Genomic DNA, 20,918 nt, shown 5'->3' on the forward strand with positions numbered 1-20,918 from the left:
GCTTATCCAACCTAAATTTGAAACTACCCAAAGTCCTAGCCTCAATAACCCAACTAGGTAGACTGTTCCACTCATCAACTACCCTATTTCCAAACCAATACTTTCCTGTGTCCTTTCTAAATCTAAACTTATCTAATTTAAATCCATTACTGCGGGTTCTCTCTTGGAGAGATATCCTCAAGACCTTATTAATATCCCCTTTATTAATACCTATCTTCCACTTATACACTTCGATCAGGTCTCCCCTCATTCTTCGTCTAACAAGTGAATGTAACTTAAGAGTCTTCAATCTTTCTTCATAAGGAAGATTTCTAATGCTATGTATTAATTTAGTTATCCTACGCTGAATGTTTTCTAACGAATTTATGTCCATTCTGTAATATGGAGACCAGAATTGAGCTGCATAATCTAGGTGAGGCCTTACTAATGATGTATAAAGCTGCAGTATGACCTCTGGACTTCTGTTGCTTACACTTCTTGATATAAATCCCAGTAATCTATTTGCCTTATTACATACGCTTAGGCATTGCTGTCTTGGTTTAAGGTTTCTGCTTACCATAACCCCCAAGTCCTTTTCGCAATCTGTATGGCTAAGTTCTACATTATTTAAATTATAAGTGCTAGGGTTATGGACACTCCCGAGTGTCAGAACTTTGGATTTATCTATACTGAACTGCATCTGCCACTTTTCTGACCAAGAATAGAGTTTGTCTAAATCCTCCTGAAGTTCCATAACATCTACGTTTGAATCAATTATCCTACCTATCTTTGTGTCATCGGCGAATTTGCTCATATCACTAGTAATTCCTTCATCAAGATCATTGATATATATTATAAACAACAACGGGCCCAAGACTGATTCCTGTGGAACGCCACTTGTTACTGATCCCCACTCGGATTTAACCCCATTTATGGACACTCTCTGCTTCCTGTCTGTGAGCCATGATTCGATCCACGAGAGCACCCTTCCCCCAATGCCATGAGCTGCTACTTTCTTCAAGTCTTTGGTGCGGAACTCTATCAAATGCCTTACTAAAATCTAAGTAAATAATATCAAATTCTTTATCGTGGTCAACAGCCTCAAAAGCTTTACTGAAGAAAGTTAATAAATTAGTTAGACAAGACCGGCCTCTTGTGAATCCATGCTGAGTATCATTAATCAAGCTATGCTTATCGAGATGGCTTCTTAGAGTCTGAGCTATAACTGACTCTAGTAATTTGCCTACAATTGAGGTCAGGCTTATTGGGCGGTAATTTGACGGTAACGACTTGTCCCCTGTTTTAAAAATAGGAATTACATTAGCCATCTTCCACATATCAGACACTACACCTGTTTGAAGAGATAAATTAAAAATATTAGTTAATGGTTCACAGACTTCCATTTTGCATTCCTTAAGAGCCCTTGAAAAAACCTCATCAGGACCCGGTGACTTATTTTGCTTCAGTCGGTCTATCTGCTTCACAACCATTTCACTAGTGACTGTGATGTTACATAATTTATCTTCGTCTGGCCCACTATAAAAATTAATTACCGGAATATTATTAGTGTCTTCCTGTGTAAAAACCGAGAGAAAATAATTATTTAAAATCGAGCACATTTCATTCTCGTTGTCAGTAAGATGCCCATAGCTATTTTTAAGGGGACCTATCTTATCTCTGACTTTTGTTCTATATACCTGGAAAAAACTTTTTGGGTTAGTTTTAGAATCCCTAGCAACTTTAATTTCATAGTCCCTTTTAGCTTTTCTTAAATCAAAGTGGGATGTCTGAATGTGCAGAGATGATGTGCAAATGATAAGAAAGAGATGATTGTGGATGTTATGAATGAGAAGAAGCTGGATGTTCTGGCGTTAAGTGAAACAAAGCTGAAGGGGGTAGGAGAGTTTCAGTGGGGAGAAATAAATGGGATTAAGTTAGGGGTTTCAAATAGAGTTAGAGCTTAAGACAGAGTAGCAATAATGTTGAAGGATAAGTTAAGGCAGAAAAAGAGGGAATATAAATGTATAAATGCAAGGATTATGTGGTGTAAAATAAGGGGGGTATGTGAAAAGTGGGTTATAGTAAGTGATTATGCACCTGGAGAAGAGAGAAGTGTAGAGGAGAGAGAGAGAAATTTTGGGAAATGTTGAGTGAGTGCATGGGGAGTTTTGAACCAAGTGAGAGAGTACTTGTGGTTGGGGATCTCAATGCTAAAATGGGTAAAAATGTTGTGGAAGAGTAGTAGGCAAATTTAGGGTGCCAGAGGATAAATGAAAATGGGGAGCCTTTAATTGAGCTATGTGTAGAAAGAGGTTTGGTAATGAGTAATATGTACATATTTTATGACAAAAAGGATTAATGAGTATACAAGGTATGATATAGCACGTAATGAAAGTAGTTTGTTAGATTATGTATTGGTGGATAAAAGGTTGATGGGTAGGCTTCAGGATGTACATGTTTATAGAGGGGTAACAGATATATGGGATCATTATTTAGTTATAGCTACAGTTAGAGTAAGAGGTAGATGGGACATAAGGAAAATGGCAACAGCAAGTAAGAGAGAGGTTAAAGTGTATAAACTAAGGGAGGAGGAAGCTAGGAAGTGAGATATAAGCAATTACTGGCAGAAAGGTGGATTAGTGCAAGTATGAACAGTAGGGGGAGGGGGTTGAAGAGGGTTGGGATAGTTTTAAAAATGCAGTATTAGAATGTGGGGCAGAAGGTTGTGGTTATAGGAGGGTGGGGGCAGGAGGAAAGAGGAGTGATTGGTGGAATGATGAAGTAAAGGGTGTGATAAAAGAGAAAAAGGAAGCTTATGAAAGGTTTTTACAAAGCAGAAGTCTTATAAGAAGAGCAGAGTATATGGAGAATAAAAGAAAGGTGAAGAGTGGTGAGAGAGTGCAAAAGAAGAGCAGATGATAGAGTGGGAGAGGCACTGTCAAGAAATTTTGATGAAAATAATAAAAAATTTTGGAGTGAGATAAACAAGTTGAGAAAGCCTAGGGAACGAATGGATTTGTCAGTTAAAAACAGAGTAGGGGAGTTAGCTGATAAGGAACTTGAGGTATTGGGTAGATAGCAGGAATATTTTGAGGGACTTAAATGTCAATGAAGAAAGGGAGGTGGTAATTTCATGCACTGGCTAGGGAGGTACAACATCTTTTAGGAGTGAAGAAGAGCAGGATGTGAGTGTGGGGGAGGTGTGCAAGGCATTATGTAGAATGAAAGGGGGTAAAGCAGCTGGAACTGGCAGGATCATGACAGAAATGTTAAAAGCAGGGGATAATATAGTGTTGGAGTGGTTGGTATTTTTGTTTAATAAATGCATGAAAGAGGGGAAGGTACCTAGGGATTGGCAGAGAGTGTGTATAGTTCTTTTATATAAGGAGAAGGGGGACAAAAGAGAATGTAAAAATTATAGGGAAATAAGTTTACTGAGTATACCATATAAAGTGTACAGTAGAGTTATTGATGAAACTGAGACACATGTGCAACATTTGGTATCTTTATTGTAGATGTTTCGGCATCCAGTGGCTTTAACAATACAAATTCCAGGACATAACTTGAAGACAGGAGAACTATGTACAGACGATGAGGTAATCAGGCCCTCAACATAGCAGTAGGTGCGAAGAGCACTGCAGTCATGGAGATTCTGAAGCAGAAGCAAGGCGCCTGACGCTTATATAGTAACGTCAGGTGGAAATGGGACGGGTAGCAGACGAGGGCATAGTCACTGGTAGGTGGGATTCCCCAGTGGAAGTAGGTCCTACCCAAAGAGATGGGTTAGTTGTAGTAGTAGTTGTCGTAGTCGTGAAGGTTATGTACATGTCCTCAGAATCAAGACTCCATGATGTTGCAGTGTCTGACAGGTTGTACAAGAATGGTATATAATACCGACAAAATGAAATTGAGAAACATGTGCAACATCTGGGTATCTTTATTGTAGATGTTTCGCCATCCAGTGGCTTTATCAGTACAAATTCCAGGACATAACTTGAAGACAGGAGAACTATGTACAGAAGATGAGGTAATCAGTCCCTCAACCTAGCAGTAGGTGTGAAGAGCACCACAGTCGTGGAGATTCTGAAGCAGAAGCAAGGCGCCTGACGTTTATATAGTAATGTTAGGTGGAAATGGGATGGGTAGCAGACGAGGGCATAGTCACTGGTAGGTGGGATTCCCCAGTGGAAGTAGGTCCTACCCAAAGAGATGGGTTAGTTGTAGTAGTAGTAGTTGTCGTAGTCGTGAAGGTTAAGTACATGTCCTCAGAATCAAGATTCCGTGATGTTGCAGTGTCTCACAGGTTGTACAAGAATGGTATATAATACCGACAAAATGAAATTGAGAAACATGTGCAACATCTGGGTATCTTTATTGTAGATGTTTCGCCATCCAGTGGCTTTATCAGTACAAATTCCAGGACATAACTTGAAGACAGGAGAACTATGTACAGAAGATGAGGTAATCAGTCCCTCAACCTAGCAGTAGGTGCGAAGAGCACCACAGTCGTGGAGATTCTGAAGCAGAAGCAAGGCGCCTGACGTTTATATAGTAATGTTAGGTGGAAATGGGATGGGTAGCAGACGAGGGCATAGTCACTGGTAGGTGGGATTCCCCAGTGGAAGTAGGTCCTACCCAAAGAGATGGGTTAGTTGTAGTAGTAGTAGTTGTCGTAGTCGTGAAGGTTAAGTACATGTCCTCAGAATCAAGATTCCATGATGTTGCAGTGTCTCACAGGTTGTACAAGAATGGTATATAATACCGACAAGATGAAATTGAGACACATGTGCAACATCTGGGTAGTGGATGAGTTTAGGAGGGTATGTAAAGGTAGAAAGTTGAAAATAAACATAGATAAGAGTAAGGTGATGAGGGTATCAAATGATTTAGATAAAGAAAAATTGGATATCACACTGGAGAGAGGGAGTATGGAAGAAGTAATTGCTTTCAGATATTTGGGAGTTGACTTGTCAGTGGATGGGTTTATGAAGGATGAGGTTAACCATAGAATTGATGAAGGAAAAAAGGTTAGTGATGCATTGAGGTATCTGTGGAGACAAAAAAAGGTTATCCATGGAGGCAAAGAAGGGAATGTATGAAAGCACAGTGGTACCAACACTCTTATATGGGTGTGAAGCTTGGGCTGAAAATGCTGCAACAAGTAGGCAGCTGGAGGCAGCAGATATATCCTATCTAAGGGCAATGTGTGATGTAAATGTTATGCAGAGAATTCGGAGTGTGGAAATTAGGAGGTGTGGAGTTAATAAAAGTATTAGAGGGCTGAAGAGGGGTTGTTGAGGTGGTTTGGTCATTTAGAGCGAATGGATCAAAGTAGAATGACCTGGAGAACGTATAAATCTGTCGGGGAAGGATGGCGGGGTAGGGGTCATCCTCGAAAAGGATGGAGAGGGGGGGTAAAGGAGGTTTTGTGGGTGAGGGGCTTGGATTTCCAACAAGCATGCATGAGTGTGTTAGATAGGAGTGAATGGAGACGAATGGTTTTTGGGATCTGACGAGCTGTTGGAGTGTGAGCAGGGTAATATTTTGTGAAGGGATTAAGGGAAACCGGTGAGCCGGACTTGAGTCCTGGAAATGGGAAGTATAATGTCTGCACTTTAAACGAGGGGTTTGGGATATTGGCAGTTTGGAGGGACTTCTGAACTGTCGTATTTGAGTGCCTCTGCAAAGTCAGTGATTATGTATGAGTGAGGTGAAAGTGTTGAATGATGATTGAAAGTATTTCCTTCTGGGGATTTTCTTTCTTTTTGGGTCATCCTGCCTCAGTGGGAGACGACCGATGGGTTGAAAAAAATAATAATTATAATAATTTTTGTCATGATACATGGTTGTACAAAAGAATATAATAGTTGGCTGTACATGCCAAAAGTCCACTAACCATTGCAACTTTTCTTTAGAATCTCCCATAAGCACAGTATCATTAGCAAAAAGTAATTGTGTCAACTCCCAATTTGTATTTGATTCCCCATAATTTAATCCCACCCCTCTCCTCAACACCCTAGCATTTACTTCTTTTACAACCCTACCTATTAATATATTAAACAACAATGGTGACATTACACATCCCTGTCTAAGACCTACTTTTACCAGGAAGTAATCTCCCTCTCTTCTACACTTTTTTTTTTTTTCAACAAGTTGGCCGTCTGCCACTGAGGCAAGGTGACTCAAAAATCGCCATAAAGAAAAATATTTGCATCATCATTCAACACTTTCACCTCACTCATACATAATCACTGTTTTTGCAGAGGTGCCCAGATACAACAGTTTAGAAGCATATATAAAGATTATAACATATTCCTCCAAACTGCCAATATCCCAAACCCCTCCTTTAAAGTGCACACATTGTACTTCCCATTTCCATTACTCAAGTCCGGCTATATAAAAATAACCAGTTTCCCTGAATCCCTTCACTAAATATTACCCTGCTCACACTCCAACAGCTCATCAGGTCCCAAAAACCATTCATCTCCATTCACTCCTAACATGCTCACGCACGCTTGCTGGAAGTCCAAACCCCTAGCCCACAAAACCTCCTTTACCCCCTCTCTCCAACTTTTTCGATTATGACCCCTACCCCGCCTTCCTTCCCCTACAGATTTATACACTCTCCATGTCATTCTACTTTGATCCCTTCTCTCTAAATGACCAAAGCACCTCAACAACCCCTCTTCAGCCCTCTGACTAATACTTTTATTATTCTACATGTATTGGAATATAATGGCATAATATACTGAATAAAAAAATGCATCTTCATTCACACCTTTGGAATCAACAGGAATATGAAGTCTCAGAGATAATTCCTCATAGGGGCTACCAAAATTCTGTTGCTTAACACACTGAGATATCAGAGCAAAATATCATTCTAGAATTCTGGGCTGTATAAAAAAAAAAAAACTGCACCCATTACCAATTTTTGCAAAATCCCACCTACACCAATTTTACACTGCCTTACCTTTTTAACCTTTTTGACTAGATTGTAGTAATGTCTTCTGTTCTCTTCACGAGATTCAGATGGTCCGTCAGACATTAAAGTGGAATGAATTAGTGTTGCTAACATGTCCAGTACTGTGTTGAAGAGTTCACTGTGAAAAATAATGTACAGTAATGTAGAGACTTAATAGTACTTAGCATAAATTACAAAATCACAAAACATTTTTTTTTAATTTAACAGCCATCTCCCACCAAGGTAGGGTGATCCGAAGAAAAGAACACATTAATCATCAATCATCCAATCACTGTTTTTCCAGAAGTGCTGACATCATAATCAGATTACCCTCTGCAACATCTCCATCCTCTCCTTCAGTCCAAGCACTGCCCTTCCCACCTCCACGACTCAAGTCTAGCTAACCAGTTTTCCCTGAACCCCTTCATAAGAGTTACCTTGTTCACACAACATAAAAAACCACTCGTTTCCAATCATTCTTATTAACCATGCTCACACATGTGTTGCTATTACCAGTTTCCCATGCTTGCCAGTCTCATCTGGGAATTCAGATGAGGGCCAGTCCCATTGTATCACAGCTTTGAAGCCTGTGTTGGTCTCATAGTACAATGCCATGAGCTCAGCTCATTCAGATAACCTGCGAGCAGTAAATATGGACCTAGATATGAGAGAATGGGTCTATGCGGTAAGTGTGCACCATATAAAAAAAATACTGCAGCAAGCGGTGCATAATAATAAAAAACTGCGACCGTGTTTTTAGTTTAAAACAATGACTGCAGTGTATTTTTGTATGGTTTTGTGGCTGTATTCTCAGTTTATTCATCTCATTTGACAGAATGGAAAATATATTACAGAAATAGAGATGATTCTGGCTGGTTTCAGGACTGAAAGTTTGAAATTGAGCTCAAAGTAGTGGAAATGTTTGATGTTTGCCAATATTCCAGAGTACACAAATGACATCACTTGTCCAATACATGTCCATCTGGCCAGTCTTATGTGCATTTAGGAATGAACTGACATTATTTATACAATTATTACAACAATGCAGTAGTCTCCACAACAATAAATCTATTTTTTGTATGAATAAAAATTCAAAATGGAAAACAAGTGTAATATAAGAGGGGTCTGGAGACATGACCAGTGAACACAGAAATTTTGTTTTGGTGCCAGGAATGTTTGCATTATTTATTCTGGACCCTATTTCGAAACGGGCACTTTTTTAATTTTTGTGTGAAATTGGTCAAATTACCAATTTCTGATCACTTTACTGGGTAGTTTAAACAGTTGAATGGGCAGTTTCTTGTACTCAGTTGACAGAATGAAAGACATGCTAGTGAAATAGCTAAGAATAGGGCTAAAATCAGTTTCAAAAAGGACAAAATCGCCGATGCGTAAACATCATTGACACAGCAAAATTCACAAGAGCGTAATTTCTTAAGTTTTCCATCAAATTTAGTATTTTTTCTTTTTAATACCCTCAGAAAAGATTCTCTACCATTCCATAAGAAAATAATTTTTTTTTTTTAAATTTTGTAACCCTGAGAGCAAGTATAAAAGCCGGGGTCGCAACCCTGAAAAGGTTATTAAAGAAGATCAAGCCACCAGCATTTCTCTCACTCACTCACTCACACTCACTCTCACTTTCACTCTCTCTCTCATGCTCACTCTCTCTCACTCTCTCTCTCACACACACACACACACACACACACACACACACACACACACACACACACACACACACACACACACACAGAGTCAAGGACCAGGTAATCAGGCTAAGGAAGGAAGGAGGAGAGACAACAAGAAATGACCGTGAAGTATGTGAGGAACTCAACAAGAGATTCAAAGAAGTGTTCACAGAGGAGACAGAAGGGGCTCCAGAAAGACACAGAGGTGGGGCACACCACCAAGTGCTGGACACAGTGCACACAACCGAGGAAGAAGTGAGGAGGCTTCTGAGTGAGCTAGATACCTCAAAGGCAATGGGGCCAAATAACATCTCCCCATGGGTCCTGAGAGAGGGAGCAGAGGCACTATGTGTACCCCTAACAACAATATTCAATACATCTATCGAAACAGGGAGATTGCCTGAGGCATGGAAGACAGCAAATGTAGTCCCAATCTTTAAAAAAGGAGACAGACATGAAGCACTAAACTACAGACCAGTGTCACTGACATGTATAGTATGCAAAATCATGGAGAAGATTATCAGGAGAAGAGTTGTGGAACACCTAGAAAGGAATGATCTCATCAACAGCAGCCAACATGATTTCAGGGATGGGAAATCCTGTGTCACAAACCTACTGGAGTTCTATGACAGTGACAGCAGTAAGACAAGAGAGAGAGGGGTGGATGGATTGCATTTTCTTGGACTGCAAGAAGGCGTTTGACACAGTTCCACACAAGAGATTGGTGCAAAAACTGGAGGACCAAGCAGGGATAACAGGGAAGGCACTACAATGGATCAGGGAATACTTGTCAGGAAGACAGCAGCGAGTCATGGTACGTGGCGAGGTGTCAGAGTGGGCACCTGTGACCAGCGGGGTCCCGCAGGGGTCAGTCCTAGGACCAGTGCTGTTTCTGGTATTTGTGAACGACATGACGGAAGGAATAGACTCTGAGGTGTCCCTGTTTGCAGATGACGTGAAGTTGATGAGAAGAATTCACTCGATCAAAGACCAGGCAGAACTACAAAGGGATCTGGACAGGCTGCAGACCTGGTCCAGCAATTGGCTCCTGGAGTTCAATCCCACCAAGTGCAAAGTCATGAAGATTGGGGAAGGGCAAAGAAGGCCGCAGACGGAGTACAGTCTAGGGGGTCAGAGACTACAAACCTCACTCAAGGAAAAAGATCTTGGGGTGAGTATAACACCAGGCACATCTCCTGAAGCGCACATCAACCAAATAACTGCTGCAGCATATGGGCGCCTAGCAAACCTCAGAACAGCATTCCGACATCTTAATAAGGAATCATTCAGGACCCTGTACACCGTGTACGTTAGGCCCATATTGGAGTATGCGGCACCAGTTTGGAACCCACACCTAGCCAAGCACGTGAAGAAACTAGAGAAAGTGCAAAGGTTTGCAACAAGACTAGTCCCAGAGCTAAGAGGTATGTCCTACGAGGAGAGGTTAAGGGAAATCAACCTGACGACATTGGAGGACAGGAGAGATAGGGGGAACATGATAACGACATACAAAATACTGAGAGGAATTGACAAGGTGGAGAAAGACAGGATGTTCCAGAGATTGGACACAGTAACAAGGGGACACAGTTGGAAGCTGAAGACACAGATGAATCACAGGGATGTTAGGAAGTATTTCTTCAGCCACAGAGTAGTCAGTAAGTGGAATAGTTTGGGAAGCGATGTAGTGGAGGCAGGATCCATACATAGCTTTAAGCAGAGGTATGATAAAGCTCACGGCTCAGAGAGAGTGACCTAGTAGCGATCAGTGAAGAGGCGGGGCCAGGAGCTCGGACTCAACCCCCGCAACCTCAACTAGGTGAGTACAACTAGGTGAGTACATGGGCCAGGAGCTTGGACTCGACCCCTGCAACCTCAGCTAGGTGAGTACACACACACACACAGAGGAGGGCCCTGAGTACACAGTGGGTTAGGTTCCAGGCTACTTAGGAGTGTTTTTCTTCAGTTATCCTTATTAATAAACAGTTTCTCTGGAGGTATTGAACTACATGTATAGAGAACATCTTATTGTAATTTTTGCCATACACTCCTACGAGTCGCCAGGATACCATACCCCACAATGATGTCAATTTGTTCTAGTATGGTTGTACGTATTATGTTTATATGATACATAGCATATTTCTCATATAATTTTGAAAAAATTGTCATAGATGGATTAATGAAAATGTCTAACATAATATATGACATTTAGAGTGCTCCAAAGAGATTATTATTCTTCTTCTTTCTTTTAATGCACCAGCTGCATCCCACTGAAGCAGGGTGACCGAAAAGAAAAAAAAAAGTTTCTCTTTTGAACTTTAGTAATGTATACAGGAGAAGGGGTTACTAGCCCCTTGCTCCCGGCATGTTAGTTGCCGGAGGAAGAATTCTGTTCCACTTCCCCATGGAGTATTATTATTATTATTATGCTCCTTATGTTACTGTGTCTTCAACACCAGTGAGACACTCTTAGCTACTTCTTCACCTGGCATAGCTACTCCTACTCTACAGTGTTTAAGTTTATTTAGGTACAGGTACACATAAGTACAATTATTAGCACTATCTCTCCCACAGACATACTTTGCTCACCGAGTATAATCATTTCTAACTTGGCACTTAAAGTAAGACGACTCCTCTTTTTATCACAACTACCCTTAGATGCTATTTTAACATAAAAAGAGCATGTATATATAAAATACGCAATAACTTTAAAACACTCGAAACTCTGGAAGGTTTCCAGACAGAATCCAGAGATGCAGAGCTCACAGAGGATATAAACAAACTGAGAGAAAGAAAATGATGTGTGAACGCCCAGCTGGGAGCTTAGGCAGTGATAGCAAATCAGGAACCATATAAAAAAAATTTTGGTTATAATTTGAAATATCTGTATCAGTGAAGCGCCAATAAGAGAAGTGCTGTAAGCCAGGGCCCTCTTGTATTGTGCTGGAATTCTTTCCCAGTAAGCCATGAATGTTGTAAAAGGTGACCAAAATTCCAGAAGCAAAGGGCTTTAAACTCCTTCTTCAGTATTCAGTTACTAAAGTCATACAAGAAAATTTTGAAACTCCTTTCTTCAACAAACCAGCCGTAATTCCCCGAGGCAGGGTGGCCCAAAAAGAATAACATAAAAAGGCACAATACCATGACTGGAACGATACACAAATAACCCGAACATAGAAGAGAGGAGCTTACGACGAGGTTTCGGTCTGACTTGGACCATTTACAAAGTCACACTAACGAGAAGGAGAGCAGTATGGGTATATATAGGCAGGTGGTAGTGGTAGTAGTAGTGGTAGTAGTGGAGGTGGAAGGAAGTAGTAGTAGGGAGGCAGTAAGAGTAGGAGGGGGTCCAATCAAATACAGTGGACCCCCGGTTAACGATATTTTTTCTCTCCAGAAGTATGTTCAGGTGCCAGTACTGACCGAATTTGTTCCCATAAGAAATATTGTGAAGTAGATTAGACCATTTCAGACCCCCAAACATACACGTACAAACACACTTACATAAATACACTTACATAATTGGTCGCATTCGGAGGTGATCGTTATGCGGGGGTCCACTGTACTAAGAAAGAGGAGCACTGCAAGGGAGCTGGTGCCCACAGAGTGTAAGAGCAAGAACACAGAGGGGGGAAAACAAATAAATAAGTAGATAAAGAAAGAACAAATACACAGGGCAGAAGAAAGACAACCCAAGGAGCAAAAAGGAAAGGGGAAGAGGGAGAAGAAGAAAAAAGGAGGAGCATTTTACAATGTAGTGGGAGAGGAAGGCATCTACAGAGACGAAGCCGGGACTAAGATTCATACAAGGAAAGTTGTGTATTAGGAAGGATTCAACCAGACAGTGACTGTCGGACCGAAACGTCACCGTAAGCTCTTCTCTTCTATGTGCGGGTTATTTGTGTATGGTCCAAAAAGATTAATTTTTATGTACGGATTTGAAGTTCTTATGTCCTACCTGTAGTGTACAATACAAGTGGAACTATTTATAATGCTACTCACCTATTATTGGAGAGATCAATCACAGCAAATATAATGAGATTAACTAGGAGCAGAGCCCACTCAGTTATAATAGAGTTTGAATAAGAAGAAGTTATCACGTCAAAGAGGCCTCCTACAAGGGCAAATCTCAGGCTCAAGGCCTCCAGCATCAGTTGACGGCTTCTGCCATCTTCAGGAAATGTCACTTGAAGAGCCCCAGGTTTTTCCTAATTAATTAAATAATGTTAATATACAACCAGGTAAAATATTAAATAATTTAATACAAAATCACTACCTTTTTGGGTAAGGAAGAACTAACAGCATTATGCAGACATTTAATTAAATAATCTGCAGTATTATGCAGACATTTAATGAAATAATCTGCAAGTGATTCTGACCATCACAAAAATGGATGAAATGTTTACAAATTTGCAAGAGTATAACACAACATATATGTGTACATTGTCAATGTCATACCTCTTTAGGAGAGAAGAGAGACTGTGTGAGCTGTGTCCTGAGAGATTCAAGTAGTTCAGTTAACTGATCATCCTGACCATCAAGGCACATGAGCACAAGTTGAAGAAATGGCCGGTGAGATGCCAGCGGCCAGTGTCCCAGTGATCTTCCTCCAGGAGGATTTTCCATTCCATTACTGCTACTCACACTACTGGGTTGACTGTGACTTGGTGGAGGACTTGCTACAGGTCCCTCACCTGTTGCATTCTCATCATCTGTTGGCTTGGAATTACCAGAATAGGCCCCAAAATTCACTGACTCAAGAACTTGACCTGCAACAAACAAATGTTTACTAATAATGTATGTGATACTAAATACTGAATATTTGTAATCTTAAATTATATTTTCATTTCTCTACTCAAAATTTTGTAGAGTTCTTTGCAATACAATAAGAACATAAGAACATAAGAACATAAGAACGAAGGAACACTGCAGAAGGCCTACTGGCCCATGCGAGGCAGGTCCAAGTCCCTACCGGCTTAAGCCAATGCACCCAACCTAGTCAGGTCAGGTCACATTGACTTAAGGGAGGAACACGGCAACCGACCTGTTAGCACAAGCTGTCAGGTCCAACTCACACCCACCCACATCTACTCATGTATTTATCCAACCTATTTTTAAAGCTACACAACGTTCTGGCCTCTATAACGGTACTTGGGAGTTTGTTCCACTCATCCACAACTCTATTACCAAACCAGTACTTTCCTATATCCCTCCTGAATCTGAATTTTTCCAACTTAAAACCATTGCTGCGAGTCCTGTCTAGGCTAGATATTTTCAGCACACTATTTACATCCCCTTTATTTATTCCTGTCTTCCACTTATAAACCTCAATCATATCCCCCCTAATTCTACGTCTTTCTAGAGAGTGCAGTTTCAGGGCCCTTAGTCTATCCTCATAGGGAAGGTTTCTGATACATGGGATCATCTTTGTCATCCTCCTTTGTACATTTTCCAGAGAATTTATATCCATTCTGTAATACGGTGACCAAAACTGTGCAGCATAATCTAAATGAGGCCTAACCAAGGATGTATAGAGTTGAAGAACAACCTGAGGACTCCTATTATTTATGCTTCTTGATATGAAGCCAAGGATTCTATTAGCTTTATTGCGAACACTTATGCACTGTTGTCTTGGTTTCAGATTACTGCTAACCAGAACTCCTAAATCTTTTTCGCAATCCGTAATATTAAGATCTACATTATTTAGTTTATATGTGGCATGGTTATTGTCCTGTCCAACATTTAGAACTTTGCATTTGTCTATATTAAACTGCATCTGCCACTTCTCCGACCACTGCATCAGTCTATTCAAATCCTCCTGGAGTGCTCGAATGTCCTCGTCAGAATGAATTCGACGGCCTATTTTGGTGTCATCGGCAAACTTGCCGATGTCGCTCTTTATGCCCTCATCTATGTCGTTTATGTAGATTGTGAACAGCAGGGGGCCCAACACTGACCCCTGTGGAACACCGCTCGTGACGCCTCCCCACTCTGACTTCTCCCCATTTATGCAAACTCTCTGCTGCCTATTTGTCAACCATGCCTCTATCCAGGAAAAAATTTCTCCTCCTATTCCATGTGCTTTAATTTTCCTCAATAGTCTCTGATGTGGGACCCTGTCAAAAGCCTTACTGAAGTCCATATACACAATATCATATTCATTACCATGATCTACCTCCTCAAATACCTTAGTGAAAAAAGTTAATAAATTCGTAAGGCAGGAACGCCCCTTTGTAAAACCATGCTGAGATTCGTTGATTAATTTATGCTTTTCAAGGTGGCTACGAACTGCCTCGGCAATTATTGATTCCATAAATTTTCCCACTATGGAGGTTAGGCTTATTGGTCTATAGTTCGAAGCTAAGGACCTGTCACCTGTTTTGAAAATAGGTATCACATTTGCCATTTTCCACTTATCTGGCACCATGCCAGTTTGTAGTGATATGTTGAAAAGATTAGCCAAAGGTGTGCTAAGCTCCTTTTTACATTCCTTTAGAACCCTTGCATACAGTTCATCAGGGCCTGGGGATTTGTTAGGTTTTAATTTATCTATTTGCCTAAGGACCATGTCACTTGTGACCCTAATAGTGCACAGTTTATTATCGTCCTGTTCTACATAATTTATCATTACTGGAATATCGCTGGTATCCTCCTGTGTAAAAACTGAGAGGAAGTATGTGTTAAAAATTCTACACATTTCCTTATCACTGTCAGTGAGCTGACCCGAGGAACTTTTGAGTGGGCCTATCTTGTCCCTGATCTTACTTCTGTATACCTGAAAGAATCCTTTTGGGTTAGTCTTCGATTCTCTTGCAACTTTAACCTCATAATCTCTTTTTGCTTTTCTAATTCCCTTTTTTATTTCTCTCTTTAACTGAATATATCGATTTCTTAATTGCCCCTCTCCTCTTTTGATTTGCCTATATATGCCTCTCTTTTGACCAATCAGATATTTTAATCTATTGTTCATCCATTTAGGATCATTTTTGTTTGATCTGATTTCCCTATTTGGAACATAATTTGACTGAGCAGCTAGAACTATGCCCTGGAAAGCATCATATCGGCAACCATCACCACCTACCTGACCCCTAGTCAGGTCATTCCAGTTCAGCCCACCTAAGTAATTTTTCAGTCCTATGAAATCAGCCAAGCGAAAGTCAGGGACGGAGACTTGATTGCCATTATTAGGGGAATTCCATGATATGTTAAAACTGAGTGATTTGTGATCACTCTCCCCAAGCTCATCATTAACCTCAAGATTATTAATTAGTGTTTCCCTACTGGCAAGAACCAAGTCAAGGAGGTTATTTCCCCTAGTTGGCTCTGTCACAAACTGTTTTAAAAAACAATCCTGGATCGTATCAAGAAAGTCACCCGACTCTAAATTTCCTGTCAAATTGCTCCAGTCAATCTGTCTATAGTTGAAATCTCCCATTAGCACAACATTTTCGTATGTAGATGCCTTACGAATTTCGTCCCATAGAAGTTTACTGCACTCCCTATCAAGATTTGGGGCCCTGTAAATCACACCCAAAATTAGTTTTTCTCGGCCCTCGAGAAGCTGTAACCAAACAGATTCAGTGGCTGACGCTTCTAATTTAATATCTTGTATAACACAACAATTTAAATTGTCTCTGACATACATCGCTACTCCACCACCTTTCCTGTTGACCCTGTCAGTGTGGAATAATTTATAGCCTTGTATGTGACATTCAGAGGGCATCTCTCTATCTTTCAGATTGAGCCAGGTCTCTGTTATAGCAATAATATCTATGTTTCCTGCACTTGCAATTAATCTTAGCTCATCTATCTTATTTCTAACACTCCTGCTATTAGTATAGTAAACCTTAAGGGAGCTAGTCCCTTGCTGCCCTCTGCTGTCCCCCTTTGTTTGCTGACCTGTTCTATTGTCTTTATTTATAACTTCATGCTGAATGCCTTTTATACATTTACTGTTTCCAACCCTAGTGTTGCAACCTGCTTGTTTCCCACACACACCCATACCTCTATCTTCCATCAGTTTAAAATCATAGGCATTTCACCAATGGCCTTCTCAATCGAGTCTGCAAGTGCTACCACCCCTGCCCCAGAGAGATGAACCCCATCCCTTGCATACATATCATGTTTGCCATAAAAGTTGTTCCAGTTGTCAATGAATGGGATTGCATGTTCCTTGCAGTATCTGTCTAGCCAGCAATTTACACCAATTGCCCTAGACAACCATTCATTTCCTACTCCCCTTCTAGGCAAGATGCTACATATGATTGGGATCCCTCCCTTAGACTTAATGAAATCTATAGCTGACCTGTACTTATCTAGCAGCTCTTCTCTCCTACCCTTCCCAATATCATTTCCACCAGCACTGAGACAGATAATGGGCTTGTTCCCATTACCTGACATGATATTATCCAGTCTGTTGACAATGTCCCCAACACCAGCTCCAGGGAAGCACACTCTATCTCTCATCTTCTTATTCCTATTACAAAAAGCACGATCAACATATCTTACCTGAGAGTCACCAACCACAAGAATGCGCTTACCTTCATTAGCAGGGGCAGTAGTACCCTTACCTTCACTGGCCACTGAAGTACATTCATCCTGGAGAACAGAGAAGCGATTTCCTACCTTCAGATCTGCACTCTTAACTTTCCTTACTCTGATGCGCCTCCCATTACTGTGAACAACTCGCCACTTGTAGCAGGTGCTGGGCTGCACCTCACTGCTGGTAGCCGTTGCTACCACCCCACCTACAGCCTCCTCACAGTGAGAGACAGACTGCACCTCACTGCTAGAAGCCTCATTCCCCACATCTCCAACCACCTCACACTCTCTCCCAGGCCCATTGAGGTGGACCTTCAGCCTCCTAATCTCCTCCTGGAGAAGCAAGACCTCCTCCTTCAACTCTCCAACCTCAGCTTTTAAAACACTGTAGAAGCAAGCCATGCTTTGTAACCGTCCACGCTAATCCCCAAGCAGCTCAGGGTCTGTGACCTCACGTGACGACTGACCACTGAACACTGATACATACATCTAGGTTTTTCTCCTTTTTCTAAATAGCTCTTGTTCTTCTTTATTTCTTCTATTGTCCATGGGGAAGTGGAAAAGAATCTTTCCTCCATAAGCCATGCGTGTCGTATGAGGCGACTAAAATGCCGGGAGCAATGGGCTAGTAACCCCTTCTTCTGTAGACATTTACTAAAAATGAGAAGAAGAAAAACTTTATAAAACTGGGATGCTTGAATGTGCATGGATGTAGTGCGGATGACAAGAAACAGATGATTGCTGATGTTATGAATGAAAAGAAGTTGGATGTCCTGGACCTAAGCGAAACAAAGCTGAAGGGGGTAGGGGAGTTTCGGTAGGGGGAATAAATGGGATTAAATCTGGAGTATCTGAGAGAGTTAGAGCAAAGGAAGGGGTAGCAGTAATATTGAAGGATGAGTTATGGAAGGAGAAAAGAGAATATGAATGTGTAAATTCAAGAATTATGTGGATTAAAGTAAAGGTTGGATGCGAAAAGTGGGTCATAATAAGCGTGTATGCACCTGGAGAAGAGAGGAATGTAGAGGAGAGAGAGAGATTTTGGGAGATGTTAAGTGAATGTATAGGAACCTTTGAACCAAGTGAGAGAGTAATTGTGGTAGGGGACCTGAATGCTAAAGTAGGAGAAGCTTTTAGAGAGGGTGTGGTAGGTATGTTTGGGGTGCCAGGTATAAATGATAATGGGAGCCCTTTGATTGAACTTTGTATAGAAAGGGGTTTAGTTATAGGTAATACATATTTTAGGAAAAAGAGGATAAATAAGTATACAAGATATGATGTAGGGCGAAATGACAGTAGTTTGTTGGATTATGTATTGGTAGATAAAAGACTGTTGAGTAGACTTCAGGATGTACATGTTTATAGAGGGGCCACAGATATATCAGATCACTTTTTAGTTGTAGCTACACTGAGAGTAAAAGGTAGATGGGATACAAGGAGAATAGAAGCATCAGGGAAGAGAGAGGTGAAGGTTTATAAACTAAAAGAGGAGGCAGATAGGGTAAGATATAAACAGCTATTGGAGGATAGATGGGCTAATGAGAGCATAGGCAATGGGGTCGAAGAGGTATGGGGTAGGTTTAAAAATGTAGTGTTGGAGTGTTCAGTGGGTGCGGGAAGGAAGAGGAGCGATTGGTGGAATGATGATGTAAAGAGAGTAGTAAGGGAGAAAAAGTTAGCATATGAGAAGTTTTTACAAAGTAGAAGTGATGCAAGGAGGGAAGAGTATATGGAGAAAAAGAGAGAGGTTAAGAGAGTGGTGAAGCAATGTAAAAAGAGAGCAAATGAGAGAGTGGGTGAGATGTTATCAACAAATTTTGTTGAAAATAAGAAAAAGTTTTGGAGTGAGATTAACAAGTTAAGGAAGCCTAGAGAACAAATGGATTTGTCAGTTAAAAATAGGAGAGGAGAGTTATTAAATGGAGAGTTAGAGGTATTGGGAAGATGGAGGGAATATTTTGAGGAATTGGTAAATGTTGATTAAGATAGGGAAGCTGTGATTTCGTGTATAGGGCAAGGAGGAATAACATCTTGTAGGAGTGAGGAAGAGCCAGTTGTGAGTGTGGGGGAAGTTCGTGAGGCAGTAGGTAAAATGAAAGGGGGTAAGGCAGCCGGGATTGATGGGATAAAGATAGAAATGTTAAAAGCAGGTGGGGATATAGTTTTGGAGTGGTTGGTGCAATTATTTAATAAATGTATGGAAGAGGGTAAGGTACCTAGGGATTGGCAGAGAGCATGCATAGTTCCTTTGTATAAAGGCAAAGGGGACAAAAGAGAGTGCAAAAATTATAGGGGGATAAGTTTGTTGAGTGTACCTGGTAAAGTGTATGGTAGAGTTATTATTGAAAGAATTAAGAGTAAGACGGAGAATAGGATAGCAGATGAACAACGAGGCTTTAGGAAAGGTAGGGGGTGTGTGGACCAGGTGTTTACAGTGAAACACATAAGTGAACAGTATTTAGATAAGGCTAAAGGGTCTTTGTGGCATTTATGGATTTGGAAAAGGCATATGACAGGGTGGATAGAGGGGCAATGTGGCAGATGTTGCAGGTGTATGAAAGCAGTGAAGAGTTTTTACGAGGATAGTGAGGCTCAAGTTAGAGTATGTAGGAAAGAGGGAAATTATTTCCCAGTAAAAGTAGGCCTTAGACAAGGATGTGTGATGTCACCGTGGTTGTTTAATATATTTATAGATGGGGTTGTAAGAGAAGTAAATGCGAGGGTCTTGGCAAGAGGTGTGGAGTTAAAAGATAAAGAATCACACATAAAGTGGGAGTTGTCACAGTTGCTCTTTGCTGATGACACTGTGCTCTTTGGAGATTCTGAAGAGAAGTTGCAGAGATTGGTGGATGAATTTGGTAGGGTATGCAAAAGAAGAAAACTAAAAGTGAATACAGGAAAGAGTAAGGTTATGAGGATAACAAAAAGATTAGGTGATGAAAGATTGGATATCAGATTGGAGGGAGAGGGTATGGAGGAGGTGAATGTATTCAGATATTTGGGAGTGGACGTGTCAGCGGTTGGGTCTATGAAAGATGAGGTGAATCATAGAATTGATGAGGGGAAAAGGGTGAGTGGTGTACTTAGGAGTCTGTGGAGACAAAGAACTTTGTCCTTGGAGGAAAAGAGGGGAATGTATGAGAGTATAGTTTTACCAACATTCTTATATGGGTGTGAAGCATGGGTGATGAATGTTGCAGCGAGGAGAAGGCTGGAGGCAGTGGAGATGTTATGTCTGAGGGCAATGTGTGGTGTGAATATAATGCAGAGAATTCATAGTTTGGAAGTTAGGAGGAGGTGCGGGATTACCAAAACTGTTGTCCAGAGGGCTGAGGAAGGTTGTTGAGGTGGTTCGGACATGTAGAGAGAATGGAGCGAAATAGAACGACTTCAAGAGTGTATCAGTCTGTAGTGGAAGGAAGGTGGGGTAGGGGTCGGCCTAGGAAAGGTTGGAGGGAGGGGGGTAAAGGAGGTTTTGTGTGCGAGGGGCTTGGACTTCCAGTAGGCATGCGTGAGCATGTTTGATAGGAGTGAATGGTGACAAATGGTTTTTAATACTTGACGTGCTGTTGGAGTGTGAGCAAAGTAACATTTATGAAGGGGTTCAGGGAAACCGGCAGGCCGGACTTGAGTCCTGGAGATGGGAAGTACAGTGCTTGCACTCTGAAGGAGGGGTGTTAATGTTGCAGTTTAAAAACTGTAGTGTAAAGCACCCTTCTGGCAAGACAGTGATGGAGTGAATGATGGTGAAA

The 20,918-nt window shown here is 41.1% G+C and overlaps 1 protein-coding gene across 1 annotated transcript in view; it reads right to left on the bottom strand.

Moving 5' to 3' along the window:
• The window catches only part of LOC138851498 (mediator of RNA polymerase II transcription subunit 12-like protein), a gene marked incomplete at its 5' end in the record, with an annotated part of 103,615 nt that overhangs the window by 5,538 nt on the left and 77,159 nt on the right, over window positions 1–20,918 (bottom strand). The window contains 3 exons of the mRNA XM_070080693.1: window positions 6,950–7,079; window positions 12,628–12,833; window positions 13,084–13,394. Of these exons, the coding sequence (XP_069936794.1) occupies window positions 6,950–7,079; window positions 12,628–12,833; window positions 13,084–13,394 (647 nt within the window). The remainder of the gene's footprint in view (window positions 1–6,949; window positions 7,080–12,627; window positions 12,834–13,083; window positions 13,395–20,918) is intronic.

Source organism: Cherax quadricarinatus, unplaced genomic scaffold (genome assembly GCF_038502225.1).
Source record: "Cherax quadricarinatus isolate ZL_2023a unplaced genomic scaffold, ASM3850222v1 Contig793, whole genome shotgun sequence".
Classification (NCBI taxonomy): domain Eukaryota; kingdom Metazoa; phylum Arthropoda; class Malacostraca; order Decapoda; family Parastacidae; genus Cherax; species Cherax quadricarinatus.